This window comes from Squalius cephalus (assembly GCF_949319135.1).
Source record: "Squalius cephalus genome assembly, chromosome: 11".
NCBI lineage: Eukaryota > Metazoa > Chordata > Actinopteri > Cypriniformes > Leuciscidae > Squalius > Squalius cephalus.
In genome coordinates, this window is record NC_137132.1 from 816,513 (window position 1) to 843,933 (window position 27,421).

General features: G+C 41.9%; 1 protein-coding gene across 1 annotated transcript in view; it reads right to left on the reverse strand.

Annotated features, from left to right (window-relative positions):
• Positions 1–27,421, reverse strand: part of LOC307167424 (NACHT, LRR and PYD domains-containing protein 3-like) — a 69,372-nt gene that overhangs the window by 14,839 nt on the left and 27,112 nt on the right. The window contains exons 7-8 of the mRNA XM_079886523.1: positions 15,662–15,733; positions 10,225–10,398 (exon numbers count right to left, since the gene is read on the reverse strand). Of these exons, the coding sequence (XP_079742649.1) occupies positions 10,225–10,398; positions 15,662–15,733 (246 nt within the window). The remainder of the gene's footprint in view (positions 1–10,224; positions 10,399–15,661; positions 15,734–27,421) is intronic.

Here is a 27,421-nt window from a genome sequence, read left to right on the forward strand (position 1 = left end):
CTCCTCACTCTTTAGCACCAAGCTAAGTACATGAAGCACGGTTAATGTAAACGCACAGTAGGCCCCAGACAGAACTGGAAACACTTCCCGTTGTTTCTTCTTCTTTTGACCTTGATGTTTGATGTGTCCCTGCTAGCTTAGTCTAACAGCCGCATAACCCATAAGTGACACCTGTTTACCTATGTCACCTAGCTAAACTTAAATAGGTAAAACACTCTTTTTTTCCCTTTCCTTTCTGATTTCATCTAATTGTTTTATTTTGGTTTTGCTCTATTTGTTACTCTCGTAGTATAACATGTGAAAAGAACCATCAGTATTTTGAGTAATAGTTTTATGACATGTAAAACCCAGTCATCAGTCGACACTGCTTAAAGCACGTCAACAAAGATACTCAAAACCTTTTTGTTGTGTGTGCTCACCAACACTAAATTTTAGCTGCACCACATCAGCTATTCACACCTTACATGGCCCACATAGCCGTTCTCCCAGACAGATAGCTTACCACCTCTGTAGAAACTTGCATGTGCCTTTGCCATTTCTCTCTCGTGTTCCCACAAGTGTGCTAGTAGGCCTCAGACATCCAGCCCTGCCCCCCACCAGGACCACCTGGAGACCCGGCAGAGCAGTGTCCTGGACATCCTTCAGCCTGAAGCAGGCAACGACCTACCACGGCAGAGGAAGGAACTGTTAGACGACAATGAAAGCGGACGTCTGACAACCAGCCTGAGCCACCAAGAGCTGACCAGCATCATCTCCTCCTTGGCCACGCTCCCGCAGGCCTCAAACAGGAGGTAAATTAACTAACGCTGTCAGCCACATAATTCCACAGAGAACGAACCCTGCTCAGCGTCAGCAGGCACAGGACAGATGGAAAGACCCTAACAGAGTAGAGCAACTGAAAGAGATCACCAGTCTTCAGGCAGCTGACAGCTGCTGAGCACCTGCCAACAGACGGGTAAAGAACTGTTTCAATCAAAGAACTTAAAGAACTGGTTGAACTCAAAGAGAGACGCACGCTAAAGCCATAAGTCCAAACACTGACTCAGCAATGCTGTAACATTATAGACAAACTCAAGGGGGCCCTGAACAGAACTGAAACAGTCCAACCACCTGCAAATGGACCCCACAAGAAAGATGTACCCTGCTAAACTTCACATCAGCTGCGTAAGCTTCCCCAGCCCTGCACAAAGGGGGGGAGGAGCCAAACCCTCGGCTTAACATTCACCCGCCAGTGTCCTGAGAGCCTCTGCAGCCACAGAGGAAAAGGTTTAATTCAGACAAACCCTGAAACGGCACATGAAGTGATACTCAAAGATCTCAAGCGAATGGTCAGAAACATCCCTGCCTTTACATCAGAACTTGCAGGAAACCACAACGTCCCTGCCAATGTACGAAACATTGATTTTCACCTGCAGTCTTCGACCGGTGTGTCACACCAAGACAGACTCCATCTGTTCTGGATCACATCCAGCCCAGAGTGGCACCGCGTTCTGGCTTTGGCTATGGCACTACCAGCAGCTGGAACAAGCCACCATAACAGGATTCTCAGACTTAAGAGTCTGAATGCAGACTGGGCACTGCCCCAGACACCAAACAGACCTAAAAGTGCCTGTGCTACTACCACAGACTCCGAACGAGCTTACCTTGGAGCTTGCAACAAACCTGTGACAGAGGAAGACACCAGCTCCAAGAACCTTTTCCTCCAAAACCAGTTAGTCACCATTTCTGGCCGCCCCACGCAATGCCCACTCAACGATGTGTGACCTGACGCAGAAGCCCTTTAACACACGAGGCCTCATCAGAAAGGGTGCCTAAGACCCCATTGACTCTGAACTGCAAACAAACCAGAAGGCACACCGCATGACCACAATGCAAGCCTCTGCTACAAAGTTCCTAGTCAGCATAGAAAATAAAACTTTTAAAGTAGATGAATATGTGTGTAAAAAAGTATATAAATAGATAAATGTGTGCTCAAAAAGAAGCAGGAAGCTGCATTAGTAAAATTAGAATTTTAGAACCGCCTGCCATCCTTTCACACTCCCAAAGGGAGTCAGACTGCTATTTTCTTCAATCCAGAAAACTGCAACCTTACCATCACTGAATGGGCAATGATCAACTCTTGGCCTTCTCGATACGTTCGGGATGCCGTGCTGTCCAGCGTGGCCTCAGCAGGCCCCCGGGCTGCAGGCTTCGACTCACAACCGCCATGTGCTTACTCAGGAGAGAGAGGACTCTCTCAACCACAACAGCGTCGAAACCACCATGCAAGTTCATCCTATCTTCTCCATCCAGCAGAGAAGAAAATGATTGCAAATTGTACAGTGACATTTGACACTCACGGACCCATCAACAAACTCAAATTTCAACCACTTTAAGAATTGTCCACTGCACAGACCATGCAAGTATCAATTTAATGAGGTACTCTGAAAATGATAAGCTGATTGTTCTTTTCATAGTTAAATAGATCTTTTCCATAGTTCCATTTCCTGCTTCCAGTTCCATATCACTCACCATTTTACCTATGCATGTATGTATGTATTTATGAATGTATGTATGTTTCTTTAGTTTATTTATGTTTGTGATTTAGTTAATAAAACTTGTGCACAACATGTATTTGGTTCTGATTTTCTGCTTGCAACAAAGTCCCTTTTACAATCTTGATCTTGTTACATGCTCTAAGCGCTGTACATGCTAAGAAATTATTATTTTTCGGTGGCCATGAAAGATATGCTTATCTTAGAATAAATGAATAATCAAAAGAGTTCGTTGGAACTGATTAATTGATTGTAATATTAATTTAGCTACCTCAAGTTAATCCAATTAACTGACCCAAATATTAATAACTAATCATAATTGATAATTATGAGTTATTATTAATAACTTTTTATTAATAACGTGAACCTGAGACCCACGTTTCAATAGCGCACGCTCTCTAGGCATGTTTACATATAATGAGTTGCCAAGAGAACGACTTACATCTCTATCTTTTCATACACATTACATAAACAGAGAATATTTGTTTTCGTTTTGAATTAGATAATGCCAAGGGCGTGGTGAGCTCGTACCAAGGGCGTGGTGAGCTGGTGCCCTCTTATGTCACAGGGCACCACAACTTCCAATAGGAAAATTCACCTGAAGAGGGCAGCACTCAGACTTTTTACGCCATAAATTGTAGAATTAAAAAACTTTATACTCAAATGTCAAAAAATGTACTCGAATCAATGAACAGCACTAATAAAGCCCCAGTCTTACAAATCATTAACTGAAAATTTTGTTTTAGGGTTTAATTACACTTTAATATATTACAAAGTACATAAGTGAAAATTATGCTAAAGATATTGATATCAGACATTTATGTGTTATATGTTGTACTACATCTGATCACAATTATTGTTCTCAAAATCTATTAACCATGGTGTGAAAAACAGACAATTTGGAAAAGATGTGTGATGAGCTCGAGCTCTACACCCCTGCTTGGCAAAAAAAGGATATTGTAAAAACCCACACAAGGTGAACAATTATAATTCACACGACGCAAGTTGATGAATCAATGTGTTCTGAAGTGAAATGACAAAAAAATAATAATATATATATATATATATATATATATATATTAGTGGTGGGCCGTTATCGGCGTTAACGCGCTGCGTTAACGCGAGACTCTTATCGCGCGATAAAAAAAATATCGCCGTTAATCTATTCTCCAAATTGGGTTGGGAGCTGGCTCAAGCTACAGTACACAAGCTATGATGACGCAATCTACCCGCGGCCGCGAGGAACACCCGGCTGCAACGCATCATATTCGTCGTCATCTTAAGTAAACACGGCTGAAAGTGAAAGCTGGTGTAAAAGATCGGTGGAACATCCATTATTTGGACTTGGTTCGGATTTAAGCCGTCCGACGTAGACTGTGTGGTGTAACAGTTCGGTAAGTTAACACACGACTAATCCGTTCTACCACCTCAAATTCAAAACGAAACATATCACTGAATACCAGCGCGCGCGTATTATTCCCAATATATCTTAGTGAGTGGTGTAGCACATAATCTCTTTTTATTAAAAGCGCCCGATTTTAAGAATCGTTGTTGTGTTTCTTTTTAACTGAAAAGACATCAGTTAGACAATATTCTAATTTTAAATTTGGGGTTTCATAAGCTCCAAGCCATAATAAACATTAGACCTACTTAAGTCTCTGCAGCTAGTGTACTTAAATTTTATTTATCTGCAAAATTATGTTGTATACTTACAGTTTTGCACAATATATGTTCTCAAAACTACATACACCCTTTCAAAAAAACAAAAACATTTAGCAGTTGTTTAGCAGGGTCTGTGTAACCTGTTCTGAAATGGTTTTATTATAATATCGTTATCGCAAGAGGCTGCAATGTATATCACAATATGGATTTTAGGCCATATCGCCCATCCCTAATTGATTGCCTATAGTAGTTGATAATAACATAGGCCTACCTAATGTTGCCTACGGACGGTAACAGTACAGTAGTAACCTTTTACAGTCTGTGAGTAGAACAGCTTTCTCAAGCAGTTTGTGATGCATTTTGGAAACGGGAGATGAGCCCCTGGTCTAATGCGCCACCTGGCTTGAGAAACCCGTTCTCAAAGACTTACTTTTATAGTCATTATTTGGGTAGCACACATATTCTGAATGCCTTCGGCAGAATTCAAATGAGCCATTTTAATCTAGATTAATCTAGATTAATTTCAAAATTAATCTAGATTAATCTAGATTAAAAAAATTAATCTATGCCCACCTCTAATATATATATATATATTAGGGCTGTCAAACGATTAATCGCGATTAATTGCATCCAAAATAAAAGTTTGTGTTTACATAATTTAAGTCTGTGTACGGAGTATAATTATTTTCTATATATAAATACACACACATGCATATATATATTTAAGAAAATGTGTTATTTATATATAAAATATTTATATGTAATATAAATTCTATATAATATAAATATATATACACAGTATATACATGCAAATATTTCTTAAATATATACATGCATGTGTGTGTATTTATATATAGAAAATAATTATACACCGTACACACACATGTATTATGTAAAAACAATCTTTTATTTTGGATGCGATTAATCGCGATTAATCGTTTGACAGCCCTAATATACATATATATATATATATATATATATATATATATATATATATATATATATATATATATCTGGCACATGACGTACATTACCAGTAGGGGGCAGTCCTGTTTCTTTCTCAGTTATAGCGTGTACTGAAGCCAATAATATGCAACGATGTGTTAAAGGTATAGTTCACCCAAAAATGAAAATTCTGTCAGTAATTACTCACCCTCATGTTGTTCCAACCCTGTAAGACCTTCGTTCATCTTTGGAACACAAATTAAGATATTTTTTATTAAATCTGAGAGCTGTATCACTCCTCCATAGGCTTCTAAGGGATTGGAATTTGCTGGCCCAGAAAAGGTATTAAAGACATCGTTAATATAGTCCAAGTGACTACAGTGCAGGCTTTTGCACAATTCAGAATTTAATTGAGAATGACTCCTTAATTCCAATTCAATTCTTGAATTTGAATTGAATTTGAATTGATGTCAAAAACAGGATCTAGAATTACAATTCGAATTTGAATTAAAGGAAGCAGAATTGCAATTCAATAAAAATTCAAAGAAATTGATATACATATTTTAAGTGAAGTGTTTAACAATGAAGCTTTACAGTATATGTCAGATATGATTGCAATATAAATGATATTAGTTTGAACTACTTGTACAGATTACATTAAAAGGATATGTTTTGCCCCAGCAATGAATGTTAAAAGCTATAGTCACAGAACAAATAATTAAGTTTGATTTATTGTAATTGTAATTTTGTGGAACATGATGGAACATGACTCCATTTCCCAGAATGCTTTACTTTAACCAAGTATTTAAAATGGTTGCTAAACAATTTGAGGTGGACATTTGTTTGAAAGCACAATTTAATGGGCAACACTGGACTTTTTAAGTTTCAGAAGTCCCTTACAACTTCACTCTGCACCTGTTGAGAGAATCTTTAGTGTTGCAGGAAAGATATTCAGACCAGAACGGTGCAGACTCAATGAAAAAACATTTGAGGAGCTATTGAGAATTAGATGCAACAGTGTTGCTCAGTAATTTTTTGCATTGGAATAAATGATAACTGCATTTACAACAACTTTGTGTTTGTGTGATTACTTTGAAATGAAAATTACATTGGAACAAAACTAATTAAACAACATTGAGGGGGTAATTTATTTCAAGAATTTGATCAATATCTATTTTAGAACAAAATGTATGCAGGGTTGAGGAGTAAATAGTTACGTGAAATGAAATTTCTGTTATTAAATTACAAAATTAATGTAATTGTATTTAGTTGTATTACTGAGGTAAAATGTTTAATTCAATTAGTTACTAATCAACTTAAAATGAAATTGCTTTGCATTGATAAAGTAATCCAAATAAAGTAATCCAAACCACATTTATAATGGGTAACTAATAACAGTAAGCAATAACATTTCCAAAGTAACCTTCCTAACACTGAATGCATGCGAGACTCAACACATTCTTTCTGTTGTGTGACTGTGGAATTTCTTTGAATTGCCATAAATTTAATTCCACTTCCTGTCATTCCAATTCCAATTCAACTCAATGTCCTGTGGGGCAGAGTAAATTCAATTCAAATTCCATTTCATGAATTGAATGGAGGCCAATTCTGAAATTCTGAATTTTGCACAAGCCTGCTACAGTGGCTCAATCTTAAGTTTATCAAGCGACGAGAATACTTTTTGTGCGCAAAAAACGAACCCCCTTTCGCCTTCAGAACTGCCTTAATTCTACGTGGCATTGATTCAACAAGGTGCTGAAAGCATTCTTTAGAAATGTTGGCCCATATTGATAGGATAGCATCTTGCAGTTGATGGAGATTTGTGGGATGCACATCCAGGGCACGAAGCTCCCGTTCCACCACATCCCAAAGATGCTCTATTGGGTTGAGATCTGGTGACTGTGGGGGCCATTTTAGTACAGTGAACTCACTGTCATGTTCAAGAAACCAATTTGTAATGATTCGAGCTTTGTGACATGGTGCATTATCCTGCTGGAAGTAGCCATCAGAGGATGGGTACATGGTGGTCATAAAGGGATGGACATGGTCAGAAAAAATGCTCAGGTAGGCCATGGCATTTAAACGATGCCCAATTGGCACTAAGGGGCCTAAAGTGTGCCAAGAAAACATCCCCCACACCATTACACCACCAGCCTGCACAGTGGTAACAAGGCATGATGGATCCATGTTCTCATTCTGTTTACGCCAAATTCTGACTCTACCATCTGAATGTCTCAACAGAAATCGAGACTCATCAGACCAGGCAACATTTTTCCAGTCTTCAACTGTCCAATTTTGGTGAGCTTGTGCAAATTGTAGCCTCTTTTTCCTATTTGTAGTGGAGATGAGTGGTACCCGGTGGGGTCTTCTGCTGTTGTAGCCCATCCGCCTCAAGGTTGTGCGTGTTGTGGCTTCACAAATGCTTTGCTGCATACCTCGGTTGTAACGAGTGGTTATTTCAGTCAAAGTTGCTCTTCTATCAGCTTGAATCAGTCGGCCCATTCTCCTCTGACCTCTAGCATCAACAAGGCATTTTCGCCCACAGGACTGCCGCATACTGGATGTTTTTCCCTTTTCACACCATTCTTTGTAAACCCTAGAAATGGTTGTGCGTGAAAATTCCAGTAACTGAGCAGATTGTGAAATACTCAGACCGGCCCGTCTGGCACCAACAACCATGCCACGCTCAAAATTGCTTAAATCACCTTTCTTTCCCATTCTGACATTCAGTTTGGAGTTCAGGAGATTGTCTTGACCAGGACCAGACCCCTAAATGCATTGAAGCAACTGCCATGTGATTGGTTGATTAGATAATTGCATTAATGAGAAATTGAACAGGTGTTCCTAATAATCCTTTAGGTGAGTGTATGCAGTGTTTGTTTAAGCGGTTGATGGAAAATAAGCTAATGCGCCTTCTATAAATATAAATTCTGATCTATTGTTTTTCACAGTATTTTGAAGTGCCCGCGATAACAATATTGTACATATTCATTACCGCGATTTATCGCATTACCGAATACCGGCACATGTCTACTTAAAAGTACAATCTATTATATATATTTTTTAGGCATTACAAAAAAAAAAAAAAAAAAGAATCCACCAGTTCACTCCAAGCAGAATCAGTCAACTATTTTAACGTTTCTGTTCCTGTGTTTCTTCTGTATTACTAACGTTCCAAAACTGGTTTGATTAGAAAAAATTCAGATTAATAATGTTATTTTGTTTTAATTTTTTTTAAATGTAGCTTAGTTTATAGTAATAATATTTTGGCTATAATACTAATAATAATATCTCTCTTTTCTTGCATGCCATGCCAGCTTCTATGGATATATATTCAAGGCGAGAAACAGGTTTATTTATTTAAATAAAACTAAATAAGATGCCAAACGATTCCTACGAAATCATTGAACACAATCTGTATTTTCCCAGTTTCCAAACAGTATAAATGTTTATATACATTCACCATAAATATATTTTATCATAATTTCTCATGCAAATGTCATAAAAACCGGTTGCGTAGATCACAAATCTAAATACCTTCAGGACACTGACAATAAAGATGGATAGTGACAGAGAAGATAGAAATTCTCGTAGCTCTCCTCATAAAAATGCTTGTCACACACACACACAGTTTGATTGTGTCGGTAGTTTCTGGCCAACCAAACGCCCGCAGCAAGTCTCGCCCTGACAGCATCACGGGGGAAGCCTGCAACACCCTCAACTCTTGCACCATGGACACACACACTTGCGACCCATGAACGCATCTCTAAACTACTGCGTGATTTTACAGCTTGAAGCGTCTGTCTTAGAAAAACACCATGTGCTGTCATGAATAAGAAAAATGTCTTATCATAGGATAAGAACACGCAGTCTCATTAATAATACAGACACTGACGTGTCATCGATGTACTATAGTGTTTCTCCATAATCTGTGACATTGACATAATGTAGATTTTAAACCTGGAGAAAAATCTCTACAGTATCCAGTTTTCTCCTAAAATTAAAATGAATGGACTGTGTTAATCCTGACTGTGCTGAGATTGAGTGTTTAAAGTAAAGGGTGTTAAATGTATATCATGATGTCAAAGTGTGCTTTTCAGTGTGACTATCAGTACTGCAGTATAGGGCTGAACGATTTTGGAAAATAATCTAATTGCGATTTAGTTTTACCAATATTGCGGTTTAATATGCAATCATTTTTAAAGCTCTTTATCTTTTCTATTATTCAACAAAAACAAGCAATAAATCATTGTAAAATAGGGATGGGAATCTTTAGGCACCTCATGAGCCTTATTCAGCCTTTTTTCTTATTAATTCATTAATCTTATTAATAAAACTTAAAATATTTGATTACCTATGTAATTATAAGTAGACCTACTTTTAAAAATAATTACACATTAAAAAAATGAATTAATACAATTACATGTTAATAATAAAAAAAATGAATTAATACAATTACATGTTAATAATTTTAACTAATATAGCTTCAAAACAAATAACAAAGAGGGGAAAAAAACATTACAAGGCATAAACAAAGAGTGCTTTCAGTATTTAAGAGTAGGCTGTCTGAACTTTTTCATCTCTTTTGAAATTATAAAATGTGGTTTGTACTGTCTGTTTAATAACTTAAGATATAACTGACTGTGTCTCATTCATTTCACGTCATAAAAGCATTTTGAGATGCAAACATTTAACAACGTAGACGGAGTCGCCCACAGCCGCATGCTCAAGCACTCTTCGCAAAGCGCACGTGAGTATTTGAAATTGAAAGCAGCTTTTGTCATTGATTTTCATATTTTTAATATAAGCCAACTGCATTCCAAAAAACATATGATGGCTTCGTAGAGCATTTCTAAGTAAAATCGTGTTTGCTTGCAATTGGATCTTCGACTCTCATTGTGACAACTACAGTATCACCTTAATGAGGAGCAGCTCATGTGTTCAATCATTTACAGATCAATATTTCAATAGCTTTGCTTGTAATTAATGTAATAATAGATATTTCCCTGCATTTTATTCCATTTTGATTATACTTTATGAATTTACAGTGACAGTTTCATGTGAGAGTCACATATGATCTTACCACAGTATCTCCAGTTTACAGTGAGGATTCTCCAGTACAGAAGAGAGCAGCTTCACTCCTGAGTCACCTAGTTTATTCACAGACAGATCCAGTTCTCTCAGGTGTGAGGGGTTTGATCTCAGAGCTGAAGCCAGAGCAGCACAACCTTCATCTGTGACACCACAATCACTCAACCTGTAGAGAACAATGACACACTCTTCACTCTCTCAGATCAAAACAGAAATCTTTGTTTTTCTTAATTGTGTTTATAATTTGTGAAATATCTCTTTTTTTAAACAATTAATTCAATATATCAGTAAGTTTAACTGTTATTCTAAGAGATTATGTCTCTATGTAAGGGAGAAAGATTATATAAAACTGATAAAATGTAATACATTAGTGCTGCACGACTAATCATATCGCAATCGCGATGTCAAGCCTATGCGATTATATGACGCAAAATGCTGCGATTTTATGAAATAAATAAATGTGTGGACATAACAACCCATTCTCTCTGAGAGCTGTTTGCACATTTTCTACACCGCTAATAAAAAGAAGACCAGTCAGTTTCAGTTTAGGCAGTGGCGCGTATGATCACGTCGTGACTCTCTCCGGTGTGCAGCGCGGAGAACCGGTGAGGATGATGCCGAGCACACGGACACTGAACTGGTGGCCAGAAACAATTCTACCTCTGTTATATGGCGATATTTTGTCTATAAGATAACCGACACAGCAGACAGAGCAGGGCGGCCAACTCTCATTCATTCAGCGTGAGACTCGCACAATCAACACTTTTCACACGCTCTCACGCAGAGAAAAATTGCGAAACAAAGAGGACACTGACACTGACAGACTAGACAGAGCAGGATACCTATGATAGGAAACAAATCATCAGCTCTCAGATTCTGTCAATTTTATTATGACATTCAAACAATAGCGTTTTGGTGCTGTGACGTGACAGATCGTGGTCATGAACCGAACATCTCTCTTTACTAGTCAATAGTAAATAATCACAAACTAACAATAGGTGTGTTGAAAGATACAGTACAACTTACAGAAATGTTCTGTTTAGTTACCAAATGTTTTGACAGTTACAATACACATCCTGCTTAACCCTCTGGAGTCTGAGGGGTTTTCTGGGCCCTGGAGGTGTTCTGACATGCTCTGACATTTGTTTTGTTTTCAGTTATTTATAAACATGTTAATGGCAAAGGTGTAAATTCACTCTATAAAGCACAAACAGAGCTACCATCATATCTGATCAACATGCTTGTAAATCTTTGTGTTTTTAAGAGAATAATGTTTATGCGTGGTTATTTGAAAAAATAAAAATGAAAGTTGCTGAAATAAGACCACAAAACATATAGTAAATATGTGTCCACAAGACTTTTGACTAATGTATGCTGTCGCTTTGAGTTCTGGCTTCAAAATGGTGTGAAAATCATCCTGCCTAATCGTTCTCATAAAACAATACATTGATTTAAACCTTGTAAAACAGTTTTTTTGTCAGAAGAGGTTTATGCATGGGAGGGGTAATGGCCCATCAATATTAATGAGATTCAGACCAGGGGTGTGACATACACTCCCTCAGTGGCTAATGGGCCATCAAGTGCCTGAACAAAGAAGAAGAGATTCAAAGGTTTTGTTTTTCAATCTGTTTTATTGTAATTCCTCTATGTGGAGGAACTAAATGTTCTAAATTTGCAGGTATCTCACAGTAAATGCCTATGCCCCGTTGAATTAGTTGCATCACGTGGGCAATCCTTCCTGTTGTCCCTGTAAGTCCCACATGCACCAAACTTCATTGCAAACAGGTCTTTGAGGAGCTTTGGGCTTGTGTAGAAATTGTCCTTGTACACATGGTACCCAGAGCCTAAAACTTTACAGTCCAAAAGAGATGTTACAGCATCATGTGACAGTCCATGGCCTGTGGGAAAGTTGTTCTTTCCTGTGTACACAGAAAAGTCATATCAATGTCATATCAACCATATCATTGTCAGTCTCTGTTTTCCATGACAGAGTAGACTGCTTGTTGCTTGTCTGAATGTTTGTCTTGGCCCTCTTTGCAACAGTGTCTGATGATCACCATCACCTTTATAGCTGTAAAACAAACAAACAACTGTGAGCATGTTTATTACACAAAATATAACAACTGCATTTCAATCATTAAAAGTAACATTGGCCAGATGCAAAGCCATACAGACACATAATGTTTGTATGGACTATGTAAAACCAGAATATGTAAACAGAATTATACTAATATCTGAAAGAAAGGGAATAAGTGTACTTACTTTTCAGTTGTTCTCAAAACTGAACGACACCTGTCGCGTTCCCTCCCAGTGCGAATTGCAGGTGAGGCTGAGGGTGATTTCATTCCTATAAAAATAATAATATTAATATTAATTAAGGTTGAACAAAGTACTAAGTACACATGCATAACTGATGGACAGTCAGCATGTTGATAAAACAACATCAGGTCTAACATCTGTAAAATAGTGGGTAAATATGTACTTACTCTTTCTGATTTCTGTCTATGTTGATGCGTGCCCTCTTAGTGCGAGTTGCAGAACCTCATTCCTTTCAAAAAAAGTTGAAAACTATTATTATCATATATTTTAGAGTACTATTCCAGCACATGCACAACTGATGGACATTAGCATGCTGATAAGATAACACAAAGAAAAAATATGTAACATTATCAACCAACCTCCAAAAATAAAGTCATACAGGCTCATTATTGTAAAAAAAAAAATTGAACGAACATGGGTAAATGTGTACTTACTCGTTCTGATGTTCGACTGTGTTGCTGCGCGCCCTCCGAGTTGCAGATGAAGGTGATGCAGCTATTCCTTTTTTTTTTTTAAGTTAGAAAACTATTATAACATAAATATTTCAAAGTAGGCTATATTACCATTAGTCTATATGAATAACAGATGCAAATAATTGTAGACACGTGCTGTAGGCATATATTGCGTGTCAATGGGCCATTACTGAGATAGCACAATGCAAACATTAACACATTTGCAATTCATCAGCTGGGCATGTTTACACATTTCAGCAGATCAGCACATACACACATTTGCAATAGATATTTGCAAGCACTCTTCGTTGATGATAATGAGGCAGCATAAACACTAGTCAAAATATAATCTAAACATACATAATATTTTCTAAATTAATTTCAAAATTCTAACTTTCATACAGGCCATGATCTAAGATCATGCGCAATCGCGAGACAAATGGAGTGGGCAGACAAGATTTTGACCATTTCATTAAGTTTATTTTTTGTATAAAGCCTTTCTTTAAAGTGAATTTTGTATTAATTGTATCTTAATTTTAATCGTTGTTTCATCAACAAATTGCCTGTATTTAATACATAAGAATTAAAAATAGCAGGCAATAGAGCTCCGTGTCGGCATGTGAACTGGAGCTCGTCTCATAAATGAACCCAAACTCATAAGCTTTGCCTAAAATACCAGAGAAATAGAAAGCTCGAAATGTGTTATTTTAAACAAAACTATTAAAAACGAAAGAAAACAGACTGCATGAAGCCTCTCTCCTACTTTATACAGCATAGCCTAGACCATTTAAATATAAATTACTCTGAATGACAAGTATGGAAATGGTCCAACCAGTAAAATATGTAGCCTACGTTTATATAAAATAGCTTGTCAACTTATGCAAGTAAATTTAAAAAGACTTACTCATCCGAAATATTATCCACGGCTGGATCAAGTCGCTCTTCAAAATACAAACATTCGTCGTCAAGAGTCCCGCTGTCATCTTCCAACGGCGCAGGAAAGTGAATGAATGAAACTTGCTGGTTTTAGGGCATTTCAGGGGGCGTTTACCTTATTTTGCATAGATCACCTCAGCACATTATCTTATGAATAGCGCGCTCTGCGAGTGGGTGTGAACTCATTACAGTTAATTAGATGAGACGGGAGAAACTGTACTTCTCTTTAGTTTCATACAGATTACATTGCAAGAGAATATTTGTTTTGAATGTGAATTGTTTTATTTAAAAGTAGAAATTTAAAGCTTTCTTTAGACGCATGTTTCATGGTTGTGTGATAAGTATTAGCTGAGTTTCAGTTCATTTTCCAGACTTGTTTCAGAAAGATTTTTGCGGAGACAGAGTGAGCTGAAAGCGCACCCTGTTTATTTTATTTATTTAAAAATAAAAACAAGGTTTTGATGTTAATGTGAGTGTACACAAAAAAAAGAAGACCCTCTATAGTTTATAATCATGTATTTATTTTATTTATATGACCATAAATGACGGATATTTTTAAGTTTATGTTGCTGCTATGTGAAAAAAATCCAGCAAAACGCGCGTGCGCGTTTGCCGACCTCAGAGGGTTAAAGGGGAACTTGGCAACTCTAGCCATTTCTTCGCTGATTTTCACTTTTGTTGTCGCATGTTTTCTCAACGAGCTCCCCCTACAGCTGTGGGCCGTATATTTCACAACACTGTCGTAAAAAAAAAAAACTCACTTGAGGCCCCTCCTCCCCCTTTCTACCGCTGCTCATGTGCATCTGTTATTATCGGAGCCGGCCAGCTTAATTGTGTGGAGCTATGTCTACCGAGGTGGGTAAGACATCATACACACTATCATAGAACATTGACATGTACATTTTGTATTGTGTTATCAACCATAAGCCGTAACAGGGGGTGGGCGGATGAAGCTAGAAAACATTACCGCTTATTCTTATCTTAGTTATAGCCTAACCTACCCCCAATGGAACTGTGATTGCCAAGTTTAGCTTATCATCGTGCAGACAATGATCCATCGTCGCTTGTTCTTATAGCTAGCCGGCGTGGCTAACCGGTATTGAGGGGGACGTGTGTCGAATTTATGTTTATGTCGAATTGCCATAAAGCAGTTCATGTATCTCGCTCGTTCTCGCTTCTCACAAGACTTCCTATTTCCAACTTACCGGGATGCTAGTCCCCATGTTGCAAGGTTGGTTTAGCGCCTGGGAACGCTGGGGGGAGCGGGGAAAGTCATTATTCTCACCAGAACAGGTTATTTTACCATCCAAATGATTTGAAGTCTTATTAAGTTGAAATAGTTGCCAAGTTCCCCTTTAAATGTCCCTGTTTGTCTGAACAGAATGTTCAAAATCAAGGATGTTAAGAGGCTAAAAGCAGGTTTAAAACTTGCCCCATTTAAGGCAACAGGGTGCAAATTTTAAAAAGAGGATAACATGGTGTAGGCAACACCGATTTTTGTCGTTGTTCTCTGTACTGACAGCACTCCAAATTTACAAAAAAATGAGCTCAATGTTAAAATTGACTGGAGTTCTCCTTTAAGTAGATCACAAATCAGGTCAGATAGGTGGAGGGTTTAAAAGCTGAAGTGTGACACTTTTTTGTTAAACCATTAATTTGTAATGTTTAAGTAAGAAATGTTATAATGTTTTAACAGTGATGCTTGTTCTCAGTGTTACTTACCCAGCTGATCTAGTTGCTGTAACCACAGGCATCAGCTTCTGAAGAACTTCATCTCCAGTGTTTTGTTTGACACTATTTGAAAACAAAAAATAAATAAGTTAATTATTAATGCTAACAATAATAATAATTCATAAGTAAATAATACATTATACCTTCCTAAATACCCTCAAATATTATTTTAATTAAACACTGCTATATAAAGGACATGTGAAAGTTGTTTTAGTATCTATAACTGTAGAAGCCTCTTATTCAGCCAACACAGATTTGTTTTTTCTTTATCTTGTCAATGTCGCTTGTTAAGGTCTGACTCTATATTTACACTACAACATTATTTTGACACATCAGATTTGTTTTTGTCCTGTCAAATGTGTATATTTTCGTGAATCAAGAAGTATTTTGTGTTAAACAAGTTGTTTTTGAAATGAGAAGTAAGTTGATTGTGATAAAGTCACATTAGCTGCAGCACACACACACAAACAAACAAACAAACACACACACACACACACACACACACACACAAACAAACACACACAAAAAAAACACACACACACGTCTCGTTCCTCCCTCACACTGCCGCTATCATAGGAGCTGGTGCACACGAGATGCTGATAGCACATGGACATTCACCCATTTCTCCACTCTCCCTTCCATATCCATTTCCTGGTCATTTCCTACACTTACACTGCACTGTCTCATCGTTTCTTCTCTGTGTTGTGTGTCTGTGTGGGCGGAGTCAGTCTTCCAGCGGAAAGTTGCGCCGGACAAACCCATAGACAGTCTCCACCTTATTCCTATGCCCCATGGCGCTTTGAAGGAATTATGGGTGTAACTTCCGTTAAGTTGTAAACAATCAGTGAAAAGGCTATGAATGCAATACATTAAAAAAGTGTCACAATGAGATGACAATCTACTCGCCCTTCAAACATCAAACATTAAAAGGAAATTTAAAAGTGTAAAAGCATCAGCAAGGTATTACAACAGACCAAATAACCCCAAAAGCGCAAGTCTTTCCACGGCAATAACAGATGGGTTAAATATCCCTTTAGTAATATATATCTGTATTATGTAACTTATGCTGCATCAATCCAAAATGTTAATTAACTTCAGCATTACGTGATACTATTTCAAAGTGATTTCCGTCATTTTGACAGAATATGAATTGCATTTACCTGTGAAAACAAACCTGGAAAGAGACGTGAGGATTTGAGGAGAATAACAAGAGATTCTTTGTGCATTCCAGTGAATTATTAATGGAATATATCGTAAATTAAATTAGGGAGAACAGACCACAAATGAGCAGTATATGTTGTCCTTTTTTATACTTTAACAGCGGAATGCAAAGGAAAACAAGAAAATAATCACATTTTAATGTGACGTTATAACAAGAATATCTCTGACAAGAGCTCTTTTCAGTCGCTGCTTTCTTTTCCTCGTGATCCCCCTTCCATATCCGTTTCCCGGTCATTTCATACACTTACACTACACTGTATCGTCATTTCGTGTTGTGTGTCTGTGTGGGCGGAGTCAGTCTTCCAGCGAAAAGTTGCGCCTATAGATATACATAATAAAGGCTAGATGTCATACGGCGGAGTCTCTAACGTCATCACCGGCGGCCATCTTGTCAGGTGTATGATTGAAAATAATCCAAGATATTTTAAATGAACAAAGATATTTGCTTGACTGTTTCCACCCCCTCTTTCTACCACAATGACCATTTGGAGTTCCTAAAGGCACAGAGGTTTCTGATAGTGATCTAGGCCTGTAGGCCAATATGTTTGTACTTTGGGGGTCGATGAATTGTCACTGTTCGGTTCTATAAGAATCTCCCCACCGAACGGGGCGTCAGGAGAGGACACGTTGTTATGACTCGTTGTGGTTTTTTATTTACTCTGATTAATTTTTTCACATACAGTTGATTAGTCCACAAATACCAGGTTATAAACCTGTAGAAATAGAAAAGCTATGGTGTAAACAACAATATTGATAGCCACATACATAATATACCATAAAATCCGAATAATACACAAATATAAATAAAAATATAAATTCCAAATATAGTCAGTATTTAGTATTATAAATATTATAATATACTTAGTGTTTAAACTGAATGACTAAAAGCACATGCATCTAAACACAGAAATGCAACAATTTCACACACACCAAATGTACATGAATGTCAATGTTACACATTAAACCAATAGCCCAAAACCACAAAAGTGTTCTCAGTATGTTGGCCTAAAGTGAAAACCAGTGAGTGTAGTTTTAAATAGCAACGCTGAGCATAGCAATCCATTACATTACATTACATCCAGTGTAAAGCGATTAACTACATTACCCATCAAGCACCGCAACCAGGAAGTAACTCGTGTGATAGTGAAACGCTCCAATTTCAAACATTCGCTGGAATATACACAGATACTATCGAGCCGACAATGATAAACATCAGACCGCAAACAAGGTTTTATCAGCGTGACCAAAGTAACAGTTATCAAGCATTACAATTGCGCACAGACAATCGGCAGCACAGCGGTAGCGCAAGTTTGCACATATACTGTTTACAGACAAACCGCAGCTCAATGGATAGAAACAGCAGCTTACCGTTGGCGCATCTCTCCTGACGAAACAACATGCCAAAACTAGTACTCGCTCCCGCTTATAGCTCGTGCTCATTCATACTGGATTCTAACACACCGTTTTTTTTTACTGGTCTACGTTTCAACTCTTGACTGGCCCGTGCTTTAATCAGGTAAGTGAACCTCCCACTTATTAACCTGCGTTACATTGCTGTTGAACACCCGTGACGTAGTGAACGCGACAGTCACACCTTTAGTACAGTGGGGGAAGTGTAATTATCTGATTGGTCAGTTTGAATGTCTCACATTTGGGTTTTAGTCACATGGTTAAGGAAAGGATAAAAGAAGATTGAAACTGTTGCTCTGTCTCTTTTGATGCTCTGGCTCTCTTCTTCTCTGGGTCCCTTTCTTGGGGCTCTCTCTTTACCTTCTCTTTCCTCTTACTCTCTCTCTCTCTCTCTCTCTGGTAACATTTTTCATATATGCTGGGTACAATTAATAATATAAGTTATCATCATCTCATACATCTATTTTGTAACTATTTTAAGTGTAACCATAACCATATTTTGTCATTAAACCTTTTCAATTACAACTTATGTGCTAACTAGTTTTGAATTGGTATTGACTTTGAAGTGCTACATATTGCAATACAATATCATCCCTCTCTATAGCAACGCTCTCCCACAAATATTAAGCTATTGTAACTGCGCTTATTTCCGTCGTTGGTATAAGTGGCAGTGGGTGGAATAGACAAGAAATGTGCAGTTCCCTTTCGTCAGCAGGGAACTCCGACGCCTCGTCGGGGGAGTTCCCCTGACGAATTGGGATCACGCTAGGGAGACCAATTGCCTTCGAGTGAATTAAAACGAGCCAATGAACATTGGCATGCAAGATTTGCATTCCGCGGCCCGCCTACCAGTGCGGGTATAAGGCGGAATCAAGCACATGCACAAACGCTTTCTGCTTCGGAGCCGACCGGTTGTGTCCTCTCTGAGTGAATGAGCTTTAAGATTGTATTTATCTTACGCTCTACGAGTCTGCTGTTTCGGGAATGGACCTCTCTGTGTTGGTGAGACGGCGTTTCAGCGACCGCGCGATTTCCTGTCTGCCGGCTGCGTCTACATGCTGTTAATTCAAAAGCTGTTTTTACAGCTGGTAAACGGTTGAGTGCGCACAGCGGGCTTGCAGTTTCCCCGTTGTGTCGCCGCGTTGGGTCCCTGTGTGCTTCAGCACAATAAAGAGAGTAATTTCTTCCTGAAAGAGCAACACGAGTGAAGATCGCGTCCTTTTCAGGATGACGTTTCACTCGTGTGTTTCTGGATGTGATCGTTTCCTGTCCTCATTTGACGGCCACGTTCATTGTTTCACATGCCTAATCAGTGTGTGAGACTACGTTCGTGGGTGGTTCATGTTCTCTCAGGAGTGCATGACCACGTCGGCACGTTGTTCGTCTCCCCTTTTTTAAAAGGCTCGAGCCGCTCAGCGTGCCGTGTGCCGTCGAGCGCCGGTTGACAGCGCGGGTTGTCACGGCAACCCAGCGCGCGTCATTCGGCGCTCTAGATGCGCGATCGAGACTCGTGTACCTCTACGAGGTTGAGTCCCTTTGCTTATTCCCCATCTAGTTCCTTTTCAAAAAAGAGGACTACTTGGCTAATAGCATTGGTGATCTGGGGGTTACAGTGCGGAACGTCTCGCCAGGTGAAAGACCCTCACGAGCTTCCCACTCCTCTAGCGCATCGCAAACATGCTGAGACTGTGTTCGTGGGTGGTTTATGCTTTCTTATGAGAGCATGACCACGTCGGCACGTTGTTCGCCTTGCCTGAAGGCTTGAGCGCCAGCGTGCCGTGTGTCATCGAGACGATGGCCAAGTTCACTGTCTTGCATGCCTGGTTGACGGCCACGATCACGGTTTCACATGCCTAATCAGTGTGTTGAGACTGCGTTCGTGGGTGGTTCATGTTCTCTCATGAGTGCATGACCACGTCGGCACGTTGTTCGTCTCCCCTTTCTCGTAAAGGCTTGAGCCGCTCAGCGTGCCGTGTGCCGTCGAGGCTTTCGGGTGGGATTCTGGTCTTTCTCATGAGGGACCAAGCATTTCATTCGGGGCCCCAGGAGAGGGCAGATGTCGATCGCTACATCGGAAAGAGGGCTGTTATACTCTGAAAATGATGCTGAGTTCCTACTATAGTGGTGTGTTCTCATGCTGAAGATTCAGACTTGACAGCCACACTTTCCTGGGCTGTTCTAAAGTGCCTGGATGGGTGTGAAAAATTTTGGCAGTATGGAAGCATTTTGGCGCCAATATGGCAAGCCAAACATGCCTAAATCTGCAAAAGTTTTTCTTCTCTCACTACCCCTGCACATTCAGTGCACGTGGGTAGTTCTGACTCGGAGTAGAGCTGCGCTTTATGACTGACCGTGATTAGTCACAGCGCTGGCCTTCGGTCAGACGATGTCCACACTGTGGTCCAGAAGCGCCTTAAAACCAGCCCGCTCGGGGTTCGTTTCCCCCCCAGCAAAAGGAAGGGAAATGACCCTGAGAGGAGCGACCTAGAGAGTGTGACGAAAACTGCTCTTCGGGAGTGTGTGTCATCACCACTCCTTCCCCCGGAGGAGGGCCGGGTGGAGAATGCTTTGTTGAATTTTTCTTGTTTCTGTTCCGCCGCCGACCAGCTGGTCGGTGGTACCCAAAACCTCATTAAAAGAGCAGTTTCTTCCTCCTCTGGGTCATTCACGGTTGGGACTGCCGAACATGCAGTCTCTCCCGCTTGAGAGTGGGACGTCAGTGTGCGCCACCCTCGGGTCTCGTCACTCTCAGTCCCCTCTCCCCAGCTCTCAGATAGCAGTGGCGCCACCTCGGTCACGTCACTCCTGTCTGCCGCTGGGCGGGAAGGCACGGAGACCAGCAGCTGCCCTTGGGCCTCGCTCCTCGTCTCCTCCCCTTCCCTCGCCAGGCGACAGCCCGCAGCAGAACACTCTCGGGTCTTCTCTGCCGTCTGTCCCCCGGTGGAAGCAGGTAGGTGTTGTCCAAGTACACACCCAGACCCCGCTCTCGGCCGCTACAATGCCACCGGAGCCGTGTCCCTGCCTTCCACCTCGCTGCCCCTCCGCGGGTACGCCGGTCGTGCGGGTGGGCTCGTTGCGGCGGTGTCTCGGAGCCTGGTTAGAGCTCCCGAGTCCGTCGCGCTGGCTCATCCGCACCATCCGGCTCGGCTATGCAATTCAGTTTGCACGCCGGCCTCCCAAGTTCAGGGGCATCCACTTCACCCGTGTGCGTCTAGTGGATGCTCCGGTCTTGCGGAAAGAGATCGACGTCCTGCTGGCGAAGGACGCGATCGAGCCGGTCCCTCCAGCCGATATGAGGTCAGGGTTTTACAGCCCTTACTTCATTGTACCCAAGAAAGGCGGTGGGTTACGACCAATCCTGGATCTACGAGTATTGAATCGGGCCCTGCACAAGCTCCCGTTCAAGATGCTCACACAGAAACGCATTTTCGAGTGCATCCGTCCCCAGGATTGGTTTGCAGCGATCGACCTGAAGGACGCGTACTTTCATGTCTCGATTCTTCCTCGACACAGACCATTTCTTCGGTTTGCTTTCGAGGGTCGAGCATATCAGTACAAGGTCCTACCCTTCGGGCTGGCCCTGTCGCCCGTGTCTTCACGAAAGTCGCGGAGGCGGCCATTGTTCCCATGAGAGAACAAGGCGTTCGCTTTCTCAACTATCTCGACGACTGGCTCATTCTGGCACACTCGCGAGATGTGTTGTGCGATCACAGGGACATGGTGCTCCGTCACCTCAGTCAGTTGGGGCTTCAGGTCAACTGGGAGAAGAGCAAACTCTGCCCCGTGCAGAGGATCTCTTATCTCGGTATGGAACTGGACTCAGTCGCTCAGACTGCGCGCCTCACAGAGGAGCGCGTCCAGTCAGTGCTCACCTGTCTCAAGTCCTTTCGAGCCAGGACAGCGGTCCCACTGAAACAGTTTCAGAGGCTCCTGGGGCATATGGCAGCCGCAGCCGCAGTAACGCCGCTCGGCTTGTTGCATATGAGACCGCTCCAGCACTGGCTTCACGACCGAGTCCCGAGGTGGGCGTGGCAGAGCGGCACGTTCCGGATCAAAGTCACCCCGCACTGTCGCCAAACCTTCTCCCCTTGGTCGGATCCTGCGTTTCTACGGGCCGGTGTGCCCCTAGTCCAGGTTTCCGGGCATGCTGTGGTGTTCACAGATGCTTCTGCCAAGGGTTGGGGGGCCACGTACAAAGGGCATGCAGTCTCGGGTCTGTGGACGGGGCCCCAGCTGCATTGGCACATCAATTGCCTAGAGTTGCAAGCAGTACGCTTGGCCTTGTGTCGCCTCAAGGGGTTTCTCAGGCACAAGCATGTACTGGTCCGTACGGACAGCACTGCGACCGTTGCGTACATCAACCGACAAGGTGGTCTGCGCTCCCGTCGTATGTCGCGACTCGCCTCCCACCTCCTCCTATGGAGTCAGAAGCATCTGAGGTCGCTTCGTGCCATTCATATCCCAGGGGAGTTCAATTATGTGGCCGACGAGCTTTCACGTCAGCCTCCCCTTCCGGGAGAGTGGCGACTCCATCCCCAGGCGGTCCAGCTGATTTGGCGAATCTTCGGAGCCGCACAGGTAGACCTGTTTGCCTCTCCGGACACGACCCATTGCCAGTGGTATTACTCCCTGACCGAGGGAACTCTCGGCACGGATGCCCTGGCACACAGCTGGCCCCGGGACTTACGCAAATATGCGTTCCCCCCAGTGAGCCTTCTTGCACAGACACTGTGCAAGGTCAGGGAGGACGAGGAGCAGGTCCTTTTGGTGGCCCCGTATTGGCCAACCCGGACTTGGTTCCCAGAACTCATGCTCCTTGCGACAGCCCCTCCCTGGCCGGTTCCTCTGAGGAAAGACCTTCTCTCTCAGAGACGGGGCACTCTATGGCACCCGCGTCCAGACCTCTGGAAACTCCATGTCTGGTCCCTGGATGGGACGCGGAGGTTCTAGATGGCCTGCCACAGGCAGTGGTAGATACCATCTCTTCAGCTAGAGCCCCCTCTACGAGGCGCCTCTATGCTCTGAAGTGGAACCTGTTCGTCGGCTGGTGTTCTTCCCACGGGGAGAACCCTCGAACTTGCCCGATCAGAGTCGTGCTCTCCTTCCTACAACAAGGGTTGGAGCGAAGGCTGTCTCCCTCCACCCTTAAAGTGTATGTTGCCGCAATAGCCGCACATCACGATGTAGTTGAAGGTAAGTCCGTGGGGAAGCACGACCTGGTCATCAGATTCCTCAAGGGTGCTAGGAGGCTAAATCCACCTCGCAACTTGCACCCTGTACCCTCTTGGGACTTAACTCTGGTGCTTAAGGCACTTCAAAGTCCTCCTTTTGAGCCTTTGCTGTCAGTCGAGCTTAATATCCTGTCCATTAAGACAGCGCTCCTGTTAGCATTGGCTTCCTTCAAGAGGGTAGGGGATCTGCAGGCATTTTCGGTCGACGTATCGTGCCTAGAGTTCGGGCCTGGCCTTTCTCACGTTGTGTTGAGACCCCGGCTCGGATATGTGCCCAAGGTTCCTACCACTCCCTTCGCGGACCAGGTAGTGAACCTGCAAGCGCTGCCCCTGGAGGAGGCAGACCCAGCCCTAGCTTTTCTCTGTCCCGTCCGGGCCCTCCGGGTTTATATAGACAGAACGCAAAGCTTTAGGACCTCAGATCAGCTCTTGTTTGTTATGGAGGCCAGCAGAAGGGGAAGGCGGTCTCCAAGCAGAGGTTAGCCCACTGGCTAGTGGATGCTATCACCAGGGCTTATGAGTCCCAGGGTGAGCCCTGCCCACCCAGGTTGCGGGCTCACTCCACTAGGAGTGTTGCCGCTTCTTGGGCTCTGGCACAAGGCGCCTCGCTAACAGACATTTGTAGAGCTGCGGGCTGGGCGACGCCGAACACGTTCGCTAGGTTTTATAGCCTACGTGTGGAATCTGTTTCCTCCCGAGTACTTGCTACGGCCAGTAATTAGAGGGAATAGGTGTGTCGGCTTGCGACGCCATTCCGTGAGCGGATACGTGCGTCTTTTTGCTCCGTTGGTTACCCAACAAACGGCTAACCTCGTGAGTTCCTCCATCACCCCCTCCGGTGCCAGGCGTTGCGGACCGCCCGGCACCAGGTCTGCTACCTTCAGTAAGGAGTTGCTAGTAGACTGGGTGTTTTTCCAGTGGTCCCTGCAGTGACCCATGATTGCCACGTGCAGTTCAGCCGTGTCTTCCCCTTGACAGACTCATTCTGTCGTCCCTGTTGAGTACGCTCCTCACTCCTCTGGACTGGGACTACCTTCAAGGACTGCCATATGTTTCACTACCCTACGTGGTTAGTACATGTGTGTATTTGAGGGCCTTCCTCTAGGCTGCCTCAGCTTCCGCAGCGTTCCCTCCCCCTATTATATCCTTGGGGTCGGGCACGCTTTCCCAGTGTTATCCAATATCCACTGATTGGGTCTTGCGGAACAGCAGTGTGATTCCCTAGCTAGCTCCCGCAAAATTTCTGGAAACTGCTGCAGGGCTGTAGCTTAGCTGGGCGCTGGAAGGGGCCAGCACCATGGCGTTTTGGTAGGGATCCCAATTCGTCAGGGGAACTCCCCCGACGAGGCGTCGGAGTTCCCTGCTGACGAAAGGGAACGTCTCGGTTACGTATGGTAACCCTCGTTCCCTGAGTCCAGGGAACGGAGACGCCTCGTCCCGTCGCCATGCTGCTGTACCTTCGCGGAGGACTGGACACCGTTCGGCTCCTCAGCGAAAAGCGTTTGTGCATGTGCTTGATTCCGCCTTATACCCGCACTGGTAGGCGGGCCGCGGAATGCAAATCTTGCATGCCAATGTTCATTGGCTCGTTTTAATTCACTCGAAGGCAATTGGTCTCCCTAGCGTGATCCCAATTCGTCAGGGGAACTCCCCCGACGAGGCGTCTCCGTTCCCTGGACTCAGGGAACGAGGGTTACCATACGTAACCGAGACGTTTTCTACCATCTTGCTAATAACGTTTCTTTAGTCATCCGGCAGTCTTGCAGCTTGAACCACTGCAGGAATCCACCCTTACAGATGGTGCCGAAACACAGGATCCCTTGCAGTGAGTTTTCTAAAATTTACTTTGATCGGTCATCAGAATGAGGACATTTTTTCAAAGTTGATTTTGTGAATGGATTAAAGCTGACCTTCTGACCATGGAATGGGTAAGTCTGTTTTCATTGTTTAATGGTATGATAAGAAAAGTCTCCATTTGCATGAATTGAATGAAACAGAATTTAGAAAGTTTTGAATAGCTTTAATAGTCCCATTACTGTATAATTTGTGAATATTGTGAATGTTCAGATCTCCTCAGGGATGGAAGGGAAAATTTCTGATAATAGTGATGTATTGTTTGCTTTATGGAGCAAAAAAGTTGAGTCTACCTTGTGTAAACTCAAGAAAGAGTACATTGGGATTAAATGTCCAGGGGCCGTATTCACAAAGAATTTTAAGGCTAAAAGTAGCTCCTAGCTGGCGAATTTATGAGCAACTCCTAAAAATAATGGGCGTGTCACTCGTAACTTTAGGACTCCTAATTTTTTTTGACTAAGAGTAATTCACGAAGCATTTTAGCCCTGAAAGTAGCACCTAAGCCTGGGACAGCTTAAAAGAAGTCGAGAGGACTCCTAACTCACTAAGACCTATTCACAAACCGTTTTTTGTGGCATTTCACGTTGCGATGTTTTGAATGCTTATGCGGCGGCTACAGGAGCTTCCAATCGCGAGGGAAAATTTTTGCATTGTAGGCATAACTAGGGATGCAATAACGCCACCAACAACAACCAAAAGTACTCATTGCATGTAAACTAATTGTAACGTTTCATTGTGAATCAAATTAAAATTTTCTTCTCTTTGCAAACGTAGGCAGAGGCATATAGTGACAGATTAATTCAATAATTTTGCAAAGATATTGCAGCAATCTATATGTTTCATTAGGCTACTAGGCTATTTGTTTTGCCTTACTCTTTATTCATTTAGGCTATTTATGAGTTATTCATCATCTTCCGTCCTTCGCACTACTTGTGTAGCGCACGCATTCTCAGACCTGTCACCTGTCACTCATCATCGTAGGGGAGGTGTTTGGAATCATTCCCGCGTTACAATCATCAGCCAATCAAGGTGGTCACTTCAGTCAAGCTCGTGCATGAGTAATGACGTCATCCATAGCAACGAAGACTCACTCTTAGTTTAGGAGTTGTCATTTTTCTTTACTAAGAGTAGGTCTGAAAGGCGTTGTGAATAACTTTTAAGAGAAAACTCCTAGCTAAAATATTTTAGTGCGATTTAGGAGTACTCCTAGTGGTAAGATCAAATGCTTTGTGAATACGGCCCCAGATGAGGAAATGCTCCAATGGTGGGACACAATTGGCAAACATCAAAAGAATACAAAACATGGTGAAATAATTGAGGCTTTAAACTTCATAAGTTTTACACGGTTACGTGAGTTAGCATCTATCTTCAAGTATAGATGCTAAATGTGAAGAAGTGCAATCTAAAAATGCAGAGGCACAAAAGTCTGAGGCAAAGATTCAAGATCTTCAAACACAGCTAGATAAATTACTAGCTGAGCAGTTAGCCCTGACTGAAAAGTGTAAAAATCACAAAGAGACCATTGCAGATCTCAAGGCTAAGCTAAATGCTAAAAAGTTATCCATCGCACTTAACACTGATGGGACTAAAAAGCATGTTCACTTCTTAGAGGAGGTGACTTGCTCTAATGAATCTGAAACGTTTAGTTCAGAAAATGCATGTTCAACTGCCCAAGAAAGTGTGCCTATTTCAGTTCTTAAGGTGATGCAACACCGTAATAGCGCAGAGTCATGTTCCAGAAAGCATGGTGTTCAAGCATTAGAGAGTTGTAAAAACCCTCAAACTCCAGGAGAACATAGCAAACATCCCTATGGTAAAGAAAGCAGGTTTTGCAGTTCCTGTCAGAAAATAGGCCATACAGAGGAAAAATGCTGGTCACTGGGAAGGGGCAGACCGCCACCTTATATTCAGAAAAATAGCAAACCACTTTCTAAGGGCAAATATATATATATATTAGAGGTGGGCATAGATTAATTTTTTTAATCTAGATTAATCTAGATTAATTTTGAAATTAATCTAGATTAATCTAGATTAA